At 38.1% G+C, this 12,071-nt stretch overlaps 4 protein-coding genes across 9 annotated transcripts in view; all 4 read left to right on the top strand.

Moving 5' to 3' along the window:
* The window catches only part of LOC105920159 (protocadherin alpha-C2), a 164,343-nt gene that overhangs the window by 57,029 nt on the left and 95,243 nt on the right, over window positions 1–12,071 (top strand). The window lies entirely within an intron of this gene.
* Window positions 22–4,417, top strand: LOC105920152 (protocadherin alpha-8). The gene has a single exon (XM_021312383.2). It carries the CDS (start codon window positions 807–809, stop codon window positions 3,246–3,248), a length of 2,442 nt encoding a protein of 813 aa, XP_021168058.2. The 5' UTR covers window positions 22–806; the 3' UTR covers window positions 3,249–4,417.
* On the top strand, window positions 4,377–7,178 carry LOC110367230 (protocadherin alpha-10). Its single transcript, XM_036127289.1, has one exon. It carries the CDS (start codon window positions 4,416–4,418, stop codon window positions 6,807–6,809), a length of 2,394 nt encoding a protein of 797 aa, XP_035983182.1. The 5' UTR covers window positions 4,377–4,415; the 3' UTR covers window positions 6,810–7,178.
* LOC118556234 (protocadherin alpha-10-like) lies at window positions 7,802–10,632 on the top strand. Its single transcript, XM_036127286.1, has one exon. The coding sequence runs from the start codon at window positions 8,224–8,226 to the stop codon at window positions 10,615–10,617; it is 2,394 nt and encodes a 797-aa protein (XP_035983179.1). The 5' UTR covers window positions 7,802–8,223; the 3' UTR covers window positions 10,618–10,632.

A 12,071-nucleotide genomic window follows, 5' to 3' on the forward strand; every position in this document is an offset into this window, starting at 1 on the left:
AACTTAAAGTTGTTAGAAATGCAATTTACAAAACAAGAGGAAATATGAACTGTAAAAAAAAAAGAAAAAAAAAGAAAACAATTGCCTGTTTTATACAATGAAACAAGACGAAAATCTAATATTTCTTTTGGGTATTCTCTTATAACGTGTTGCTGTTTGGGTCAAAATAACCATAATCCTTTGATAGGCAATAGTTTGATATTTACATGTCATTGTCCTTGGTGCTGAAATAGAACAGAATAATGTTGTTTGTGGCAAGGAGTTTGCAAAATATTGATACACTGTAAGTGTTAATGATGATAAGTGGAGCTAGGAAAATTTATAAAATAAATAAATAATCAAGAAAATTAATACAATTTTAATTTAAGTTGTTATGGCAGCTTATTTGGACTTAAATGTTTTCACAAAATTGAACGTATCTTAACAATTGAAGTAACTACTTTTTGTGTTGATGAAAATGTTTTTGCCTCTAATCAGAGATTATTATGATTTTTATTCTCAATATTATTTTGTTATCATTAAATATTCCTGTCATGGATGTAGTTCTTTCAAACAACCACATGGGGACAATATAGACCGTCACATGTTGTCTGCCGCTTGCTTGAGACCCCTCCCAATTTAATGGGAGGATGTTTCCTCCGTGCTTTGTTACAAAGACACATAGAGTCGGAGTAGATCGACACTCTTTTGCCAATTCCCTTAAATAAAAGGCGGCTTTCTGTTCTGATGACTCACAACCAACCGAGCCTTCCAAAAGATTAAATGGACATTAGTCCACATGATCGTTTACTGACAAGGATAACAATATGCCGACGGGGAGGATACGTGGACCTTTTGGGATCTATTTGCTCTTTGTTATGTTGCAATGCTACTGGAAACTGGGATGCGGACAGCTCTCTTACTCTGTGTCTGAGGAGGTAAACCCTGGCACTTCTGTTGGAAATCTTGCAAGGGATTTAAATCTTAACGTGCATGACCTGGAGACACGCATGTTTCAGATTGTCAGTGGATCTAAGAGAAAGTATTTTGACATAAATCTCAAAACAGGCAGCCTTTATGTCACTGAAAGAATCGACCGAGAGGAGCTTTGTGCAAAGGCTGCACAGTGCACTGTTAATGTAGAGGCTGTTGTTAACAATCCGCTAAAACTATATCGTCTGGTAATAAACATTGTTGACATAAATGATAATGCACCGTTTTTTTCAGAAAAACTGCAATCTATCAATATAGCAGAAAGTACGGCGCCGGGTGGGAAATTTGGATTTGTAGGTGCATCAGATCATGATGTCGCAAAGAACAGCGTCAGTTCATATAAGCTCAGTCGAAATGAATATTTCTCCTTAGAGGTCCACAATAATGAGGACAGTGTGTCTGCAGAGCTTGTGCTGCAGAAGGCTCTGGACCGAGAAAAACAGCCGACCATTAAACTCACTGTCACTGCTGTGGATGGTGGAAATCCACCAAAGTCAGGAACAGCACAGATTATTGTCAGTGTTTTAGACATCAATGACAACTCTCCAGTTTTCAGTAATTCTTTGTACAAAGCGAGGATATCTGAAAACATATCAGTGGGTAGCACAGTTATAATTTTGACAGCAGTAGATGCAGATGAAGGAATAAATGCTGAAATTGAATATTCTTTCAGATCTAAAGGCCAGGATCGTGTTTTAGATCTGTTTCAGATTGACTCTAATACAGGCGCAGTCGTAATCAAAGGTGATATTGACTATGAAGAAAACCCTGCGTTTGAAATTCATGCTCAGGCCAGTGACAAAGGTCAGCCTCCAATGTCTGCTCATTGTAAAGTGCTGGTAGAGGTGTTGGACCTAAACGACAATGCTCCTGAGATCACTGTGACGTCGCTGTTAAACACGGTGAAAGAGGACGCACAAATAGGTACAGCTATTGCTCTTGTGTCTGTGGTGGACAAAGATGGTGGCAAAAATGGAGAAGTAAAAGCTGTTATTGCAAATGAAACTCCGTTTAAGCTAGAAACCAATTATAAGAATTATTATTCATTAGTTGTTGATGGGCCACTTAATAGAGAGACTGTTGCTGATTATAATATAACTATAGTCGCAACTGATGAAGGGACTCCCTCTCTCTCAGGGACCAACACTGTTAACATTAAAGTATCTGATGTAAATGACAACCCACCTCGATTCTCGGAACCACTGATTAATGTTTATGTGAAAGAAAATAGTCCAGTGGGAGCAGTTATTAAAACTGTCTCAGCATTTGATGCTGACGTTGATAATAATGCCCATGTGACTTATTCCTTTTTACAAACTAACAGCGACTCACTGAATTCAGCTAAACTTGTAAACATCAACTCAGAGACAGGAGATATAATCAGTCTGCAGTCTTTTAACCATGAGGAGTTAAAAACATTTCAGTTTAAAGTTCAGGCCACAGACTCTGGTGTTCCTCCGCTCAGCAGCAACGTGACTGTTAATGTTTTAATCCTGGATGAAAATGATAATAATCCAACCATTTTAGCTCCTTATTCTGAGCACGGATCTGTTAACAGTGACACCATCCCTTATTCTGCTGAAGCAGGATACTTTGTAGCAAAGATCAGGGCTGTGGACGCAGACTCTGGATACAATGCGCTGCTTTCTTATCACCTGTCTGAGCCCAAAGGAAACAACCTGTTCAGGATTGGAACCAGCACCGGGGAAATCAGAACTAAGAGGAGAATGAGCGACAACGATCTGAAAACCCACCCCTTGGTGGTGCTGGTTTCTGATAACGGAGAACCTTCCCTGTCAGCTACGGTGTCTATTGAGGTGATGGTGGTTGAAAGCACAGCTGACGTCCAGACTCAGTTCAGACATGTTCCTATAAAGGAGGACAGCTTCTCTGACTTGAACTTGTATCTGCTGATTGCCATTGTGTCAGTGTCTGTGATCTTCCTGCTGAGTCTCATCAGTCTAATAGCTGTCAGATGCCACAGGACAGACGGCACTTTCAGCAGATACAGCGCCCCCATGATCACCACCCACCCTGACGGGAGCTGGTCTTACTCTAAAGCTACCCAGCAGTACGACGTGTGTTTCAGCTCAGACACATTGAAGAGTGATGTAGTGGTTTTCCCCGCACCGTTTCCACCTGCAGATGCTGAACTGATCAGTATTAATGGAGGAGACACTTTTACCAGAACTCAGACTTTACCCAACAAAGAGAAGGTAAGGCTGGTGCATATTTATAACATTTTGCGCCGAAGTTCGCTTTGTGACATTGTTTAATTTGAAACTTACCTATTTAAAAGTTGTCTGGTAATTTGTCACCACCACATTGCAAATTTGTTTGACAACTGATATGCAACATCAATATACTTCAATGTTTATAAATAATACGATCTTGGTTATTTATTTATTTTTATGTAAAGCATTTAAAGTGGAAATATAGCAGTTTTTGGAATGTTTTACATAATCTGTTTATACACCTATTCCAAAATTATAGAGCCAAGAATAAAAACAAAAAACACAATTTGAGAGGATAAGGTAATTCATTCAGAGATACTTATTTTAAGCAAAAATAGCTTTGTTTTGTGTTTTATTATGATTGCTGAACTTTGGCTGTTGTTGTTGAAATTTTTCTTTTAATGGTTTATTTTAATGGTCCATGGTGCTGAGAGTGATTCTGATCAAGCTGGTATAAGCAGAAAAACGAAACTGTATGGACTAAAGATATTTCAATTCATTAACTCCACCATGATGAAGTCATGCTTAAACTCAAGCGGTGGTGAGACTCCAAGTGATGGCACACATTTTAAACAATATGTTTTAATTGCTAATCAATTTCATAAACAAAAGAACAACTCATCGAATTTTGTATGGAGATATTTCCTTTTCATAAAAAAATTAAAATATTACCTAACAATCACCTACAAAAAGTTCTAAGATTTATAAAATGGTCTCTCATCAGCGTGAATGATCTAACAGCACACCGATTGATGTTTATTTTATTTTATGAAAGGTAATGTGTTGTATAGAAAATTATTATTAGCTGCAGTTAAAATGGGGCAAAACACAAATGGACTTCAGTATGCAATATTGTGCTCTTTGCAGCACATAATTTAATATTTATCTTAAAGCACAAAAAGGGGCCAAGGGTCTTCCTAACTTGCGGTAAATGCAATACCTAAATATGTCCACACGGGGACATAGTAGACCATCACATATTTCCAGGCTGTACCATATATCGGGCTCCTCCCTTCTTAGTACATGTTTCAAAAGCCACAGAGACAAAGGGATTCAGAGAAGGGAGAGGGACGGTGCGGTGACCATTTTCTATCTACATGAAAGAACCCTCAAATCATCAGTGTCTATTATTTTATTTTTGAGGGTGAATTTAGAATATAAAGACATTAATTCACAGTTAGCTGTAGGTTTTTCCAGTTGGATTTAAATATGCTTAGACCGGATGGATCAAGCTCTGTGTGGATATATGTCGTCTTCCTGCTGCTGGATTGTTACTTGGAAGCTGTTTTTGGGCATCTCTCTTACTCCGTCTCAGAGGAGGTGGACCGTGGAACCTTTGTGGGAAATATTGCGAAAGATCTCAATCTAAATGTCCAGGAGCTGGAAACCCGAATGTTTCAGATTGTTGCCGGATCAAAGACAAAGTATTTTGAGGTAAACCTAAAGACTGGTGCTCTGTACGTCAATGAGAGAATAGATCGAGAGGAACTCTGTGGTGATGAAGCTAAATGTTCACTTAATGTAGAAGCAGTTATTAACAATCCACTTAAACTGTACCGCTTTGAAATTACAGTCCTTGATGTTAATGATAATGCTCCATCTTTTCCAAAGACATTTCTATCAATGAACATCAGTGAAAACACAGTAATAGGGGCAAAATTCCCAATGAATCCTGCTGTAGATTCAGATGTTGGTAAAAACTCTGTTAATGCCTATAAGCTTAGTCAAAACAATTATTTTGCTGTTGTTACACATAAAGGAGATAGTGTTGCTCCCGAACTTGTCTTGCAGAAAGCTTTAGATAGAGAAAAACAGGCTGTTGTTAAGCTGGTACTAACTGCCATTGATGGGGGAACACCAGCTAAGTCTGGTAGCATGACAATATTGGTGAATGTTTTAGACATTAATGACAATGCTCCAGTATTCAACCAAACTCTGTACAAAGCAAAAGTGTATGAAAATGCTAAAATAGGCACGTTTATAGTAACAGTACATGCAACTGATTTGGATGCAGGACAAAATGGAGAAGTGGTTTATTCATTTAGTGGAATGGGCCGTGGGAAACAGACCAATGTATTTGAAATAGAGGAGAAAACTGGGATTATAAAAATTAAAAGGAATATAGATTTTGAAGAAAATAACGCTTTTGAGATTCGTGTTCAGGCCAGTGATGGTGGACCCTCACCACACACGTCACATGCTAAATTACTGATTGAAGTTCTGGACGTTAATGACAACGCTCCTGAAATTACAGTAACGTCCCTGTTAAATACAGTTAAAGAAGATGCATCCATTGGCACTGCCATTGCTCTTGTTTCAATTTTTGATAAAGACAGCAGTACAAACGCCATGGTGAATTGCAAGATCTCCAATAATATTCCCTTTAAATTGGAGTCAAATTATAAGAATTACTATTCTCTGGTTGTGGATGGACCTCTGGACAGAGAAAAAGCACCTCACTATAATATCAGCATCACAGCTGTAGATGAGGGAAGCCCACCTCTCTCCTGCACCAGCGTCATTCTTGTACACATCTCTGATGTAAATGATAACAAACCTCATTTTTCAGAAGACACTATAAATATATTTATTAAAGAAAACAGTCCAACAGGAGCAGTTATTAAAACAGTATCAGCAGATGATGCAGACACTGATCAAAATGGAAAGGTTAGCTACTCACTGTTACAGGACAATAGAAACTCACTGCCACTGAGTTCAATGATAAACATCAACTCAGAGACTGGAGATATAATCAGTCTGCAGTCATTTAACCATGAGGAGTTAAAAACATTTCAATTTAAAGTTCAGGCCACAGACTCTGGTGTTCCTCCGCTCAGCAGCAATGTGACTGTTAACGTTTTAATCCTGGATGAAAATGACAATAATCCAACCATTTTAGCTCCTTATTCTGAGCACGGTTCTGTTAACAGTGAGACCATCCCTTATTCTGCTGAAGCCGGATACTTTGTAGCAAAGATCAGGGCTGTGGACGCAGACTCTGGATACAATGCGCTGCTTTCTTATCACCTGTCTGAGCTCAAAGGAAACAACCTGTTCAGGATCGGATCCAGCACCGGGGAAATCAGGACTAAGAGGAGAATGAGCGACAATGACCTGAAAACGCACCCCTTGGTGGTGCTGGTTTCTGATAACGGAGAACCTTCCCTGTCAGCTACGGTGTCTATTGAGGTGATGGTGGTTGAAAGCACAGCTGACGTCCAGACTCAGTTCAGACATGTTCATATAAAGGAGGACAGCTTCTCTGACTTGAACTTGTATCTGCTGATCGCCATCGTGTCGGTGTCTGTGATCTTCCTGCTGAGTCTCATCAGTTTAATAGCTGTCAGATGCCACAGGACAGACGGCACTTTCAGTAGGTACAGCGCCCCCATGATCACCACCCACCCTGACGGGAGCTGGTCTTACTCTAAAGCTACCCAGCAGTATGACGTGTGTTTCAGCTCAGACACACTGAAGAGTGATGTAGTGGTTTTCCCCGCACCGTTTCCACCTGCAGATGCTGAACTGATTAGTATTAATGGAGGAGACACTTTTACCAGAACTCAGACTTTACCAAACAAAGAAAAGGTAAGACCTCGCTGATTTATAACATTTTGAGTTGATATTTGATGTACACCATTGCTTCGTTCAAAATATAAAAATTTTAAAGTTGTTCGGTACTTTATTACTAGCACAATACAAATATGCTGGACACCCAATACGCAACATATACATATTTCCATGCTTTCAAATAGTAGCCTCTTGATCATGAACATTTTTAAGCATTTAAAGTGAAACTACAACCGTTTCATTTATGGTTTACAGAATATATAATATTTATTTACATATTTTATATCACACATTCATTACATAAACTAAAGTTATAATTTGAAAAGGAATTATTTTGCTATTTTGATTTAGATAAACAAGGTCTTCTGACCTTTACCAAAATGAACAACATTTTTTTATATATATGAATTTGTTGTAAACCAGAAGGTGAGGCTATGGTATAGTTTTGAAATCTGCTAGGTGTTCCTTGGTTTTTGAGCTTAAACTTTAACTTATTTGTTAATTCATCCATATAGTCATTATTTTATTAAGCAAAAAGATCTATGTTGTGTGTTTACTATGCTTTCTGAAGAATAGCTGCTGTGATAGTGGTTTCTTTTGTTAATGGTTTCTCGCTGTCCATGGTGCTGAATGTGATTTTGGTCATGTTGGTATACACAGCATAACGTGGTCTCATGAGAAAAACTGTATGGATTGGACTGAAGGAAATGAAATTGATAAAGGTTTACCGTAATTAAATTATGTTGAAACTCATTTGCTTTGGTAAGACTCTTGCAGTGATGGCACGCATTGGAAACAATATGTTTTAACTACAAATCAATTCCATAAACAAAAGAAAAACTCATTAAATTTATTAAGCAGCTACTTTTTCATTACCAAAATAAATGTATTAGTTAACTACTGCCTACATAAAGCTTTTGAGATTTACACAATGATCTCTCATCAGTGTAGATAGGCTAAGATGAGAACTGTTTTTGATATTTGTTTTATTTTCTGAAAGATATTTTTTGCTTAGAAAATTATTAATTACGGCATTCGAAATGGGAGGAGTTGAGGAACATGCTTAAGTATGAAATATTTTGCTACTTGCAGCATACACACACGTGACTATCTCTATTAAAGCACAAAAAAGGGGGCATGACTCTTCCTAACTTGCGGTAAATGCAATACCTAAATATGTCCACACGGGGACATAGTAGACCATCACATATCAGCTGGCTGTACCATATCTCGGGCTCCTCCCTTCTTTAGTACATGTTTCAAAAGCCACAGAGACAAAGGGATTCAGAGAAGGAAAAGGAACGGTGCGGCAACCATTTTCTTTCTGCATGAAAGAACCCTCAAATCATCAGTTTCTATCCATTGCTTTTTGGCTTTGAATGTAGATTATAGCAAAGGATATATCAATTTCACAGTAATTTGTAGGTTTTTCCAGTTGGATGTAAATATGCATAGACCAGATGGATCAAGCTCTGTTTGGATATATGTCATCTTTCTGCTGCTGGATTGTTATTTGGAAGCTGTTTTTGGGCATCTCTCTTACTCCGTCTCAGAGGAGGTGGACCGTGGAACCTTTGTGGGAAATATTGCGAAAGATCTCAATATAAATGTCCAGGAGCTGGAAACCCGAATGTTTCAGATTGTTGCCGGATCAAAGACAAAGTATTTTGAGGTAAACCTAAAGACTGGTGCTCTGTACGTAAATGAGAGAATAGATCGAGAGGAACTCTGTAGTGATGAAGCCAAATGTTCACTTAATGTAGAAGCAGTTATTAACAATCCACTTAAACTGTACCGCTTTGAAATTACAATCCTTGATGTTAATGATAATTCTCCATCTTTTCCAAAGACATTTCGATCAATAAACATCAGTGAAAACACAGTAATAGGGGCAAAATTCCCAATGACTCCTGCTGAAGATTCGGATGTTGGGAAGAACACTGTTAATATCTACAAACTTAGTCAAAATAATTATTTTGCTCTGGTTACACATAAAGGAGATAGTGTTGCACCCGAGCTTGTCTTGCAGAAAGCTTTAGATAGAGAGAAACAGGCTGTTGTTAAGCTGGTATTAACTGCCGTTGATGGAGGAACACCAGCTAAGTCTGGTAGCATGACAATATTGGTGAATGTTTTAGATATTAATGACAATGCTCCAGTATTCACTCAAACTCTGTACAAAGCAACAGTGTATGAAAATGCTAAAATAGGCACGTCGATAATATCAGTAAATGCAACTGATTTGGATGCAGGACAGAATGGAGAAGTGATTTATTCATTTAGTGAAATGGGTCGAGGGAAACAGACTGATGTATTTGAAATAGAGGAGAAAACAGGGATTATAAAAATTAAGAAGAATATAGATTTTGAAGAAAATAATGCTTTTCAGATTCGAGTGCAGGCCAGTGATGGGGGACCCTCACCACACACATCAAATGCAAAATTACTGATTGAGGTTTTAGATGTAAATGACAACGCTCCTGCAATTACAGTAACGTCCCTGTTAAATACAGTTAAAGAGGATGCATCCATTGGCACTGCCATTGCTCTTGTTTCAATTTTTGATAAAGACAGCAGTAACAATGCCATGGTGAATTGCAAGATCTCCAATAACGTTCCCTTTAAATTAGAGTCAAATTATAAGAATTACTATTCTCTAGTTGTGGATGGACCTCTAGACAGAGAAAAAGCACCTCACTATAATATTAGCATCACTGCTGCAGATGAGGGAAGCCCACCTCTTTCCAGCACCAGCGTCATTTTTGTACACGTCTCTGATGTAAATGATAACAAACCTCATTTCTCAGAAAGCACTGTAAACATCTTTATTAAAGAAAACAGTCCAACAGGAGCAATTATTAAAACAGTATCAGCAGATGATGCAGACACTGATCAAAATGGAAAGGTTACCTACTCACTGTTACAGGACAATAGAAACTCACTGCCACTGAGTTCAATGATAAACATCAACTCAGAGACTGGAGATATAATCAGTCTGCAGTCTTTTAACCATGAGGAGTTAACAACATTTGAATTTAAAGTTCAGGCCACAGACTCTGGTGTTCCTCCACTCAGCAGCAACGTCACAGTAAACGTTTTCATCCTGGATGAAAATGATAATAATCCATCAATTTTAGCTCCTTATTCTGAGCACGGTTCTGTTAACGGTGAGACCATCCCTTATTCTGCTGAAGCAGGATACTTTGTAGCAAAGATCAGGGCTGTGGACGCAGACTCTGGATACAATGCGCTGCTTTCTTATCACCTGTCTGAGCCCAAAGGAAACAACCTGTTCAGGATCGGAACCAGCACCGGGGAAATCAGGACTAAGAGGAGAATGAGCGACAATGACCTGAAAACGCACCCCTTGGTGGTGCTGGTTTCTGATAACGGAGAACCTTCCCTGTCAGCTACGGTGTCTATTGAGGTGATGGTGGTTGAAAGCACAGCTGACGTCCAGACTCAGTTCAGACATGTTCCTATAAAGGAGGACAGCTTCTCTGACTTGAACTTGTATCTGCTGATCGCCATCGTGTCGGTGTCTGTGATCTTCCTGCTGAGTCTCATCAGTCTAATAGCTGTCAGATGCCACAGGACAGACGGCACTTTCAGCAGGTACAGCGCCCCCATGATCACCACCCACCCTGACGGGAGCTGGTCTTACTCTAAAGCTACCCAGCAGTATGACGTGTGTTTCAGCTCAGACACACTGAAGAGTGATGTAGTGGTTTTCCCCGCACCGTTTCCACCTGCAGATGCTGAATTGATCAGTATTAATGGAGGAGATACTTTTACCAGAACTCAGACTTTACCCAACAAAGAGAAGGTAAGACCCTGCTGATTTATAACACTTTGAGTTGATATTTGATGTACACCATTGCTTCGTTCAAAATATATATTTTTTTAAGTTGTTCGGTACTTTATTACTAGCACAATACAAATATGTTGGACACCCAATATGCAACAAATACATATTTCCATGCTTTCAAATAGTAGCCTCTTGATCATGAACATTTTTAAGCATTTAAAGTGGCACTATAACCGTTTTATTTATGTTTTACAGAATATATTATATTTATTTACATATTTTACATCACACATCCCTTACATAAACTAAAGTTGTAATTTGGAAGGGAATTATTTTGCTATTCTGATTTAGATAAACAAGGTCTTCTGACCTTTACCAAAAGGAACACAACATTTTTTATATATGAATAATCTGTAAACCAGGAAGTGAGGCTATGGTATAGTTGTGAAATCTGCTAGGTGTTCCTTGGTTTTTGAGCTTGAACTTTCACTTATTTGTTCATTCATCCATATAGTCATTCTTATATTAAGCAAGAAGATCTGTGTTTTGTGTTTACTATGCTTTCTAAAGAATAGCTGCTGTGATAGTGGTTTCTTTTGTTAATCTTTTTTTTTTCGCTGTCCATGGTGCTGAATGTGATTTTGGTCATATTGGTGTAAATAACAAAATGTTGTCTCATGAGTAAAACTGTATGGACTGGACTGAAGGAAATTAAATTGATAAAGGTTTACTGTAATTTAATTTTGCTGAAACTCATTTGCTTTGGCAATACTCCTATAGTGATGGCACACATTGGAAAAAAATATGTCTTAACTACAAATCAATTCCATAAACAAACGAAAAACTCATCAAATTTATTAAGCAGCTATTTTTTCCTTACCAAAATAAATGTATTAGTTAACTACTGCCTACATAAAAATCTTGAGATCTACAAAATGATCTCTCCTTAGTGGATAAGCTAAGATGAGAACTGTTTTTTATATTTGTTTTATTTTCTGAAATATATTTTGGTGCTTAGGAAATTATTTATTATGGCAGTTGAAATGGGAGGAGTTGAGGAACATGCTTAAGTATGAAATATTTTGCTCCTTGCAGCATACACGTGACTATCTCTCTTAAAGCACAAAAAATAGGGGCATGACTCTTCCTAACTTGTGGTAAATGCAATACCTGCATTTGTCCACACGGGGACATAGTAGACCATCACATATTGCCGGGCTGTACCATATATCGGGCTCCTCCCTTCTTTAGTACGTGTTTCAACAGCCACAGAGACAAAGGGATTCAGAGAAGGAAGAGGGACGGTGCGGAAACCATTTTCTTTCTGCACGAAAGAACCTTCAAATCATCAGTTTTTTTCCATTGTTTTTTGGCTTTGAATGCAGATTATAGTAAAGGATAAATCAATTTCACAGTAAGTTGTAGGTTTTTCCACTTGGATGTAAATATGCTTAGACCGGATGGATCAAGCTCTGTGTGGATATATG

Source organism: Fundulus heteroclitus, chromosome 23 (assembly GCF_011125445.2).
Source record: "Fundulus heteroclitus isolate FHET01 chromosome 23, MU-UCD_Fhet_4.1, whole genome shotgun sequence".
Taxonomy (NCBI): Eukaryota; Metazoa; Chordata; class Actinopteri; order Cyprinodontiformes; family Fundulidae; genus Fundulus; species Fundulus heteroclitus.

Excerpts from the sequence above, each read along its gene's own strand:
- LOC105920152 (XM_021312383.2), top strand. The coding sequence starts at position 807 with ATGCCGACGGGGAGGATACGTGGACCTTTTGGGATCTATTTGCTCTTT.
- LOC110367230 (XM_036127289.1), top strand. The coding sequence starts at position 4,416 with ATGCTTAGACCGGATGGATCAAGCTCTGTGTGGATATATGTCGTCTTC.
- LOC118556234 (XM_036127286.1), top strand. The coding sequence starts at position 8,224 with ATGCATAGACCAGATGGATCAAGCTCTGTTTGGATATATGTCATCTTT.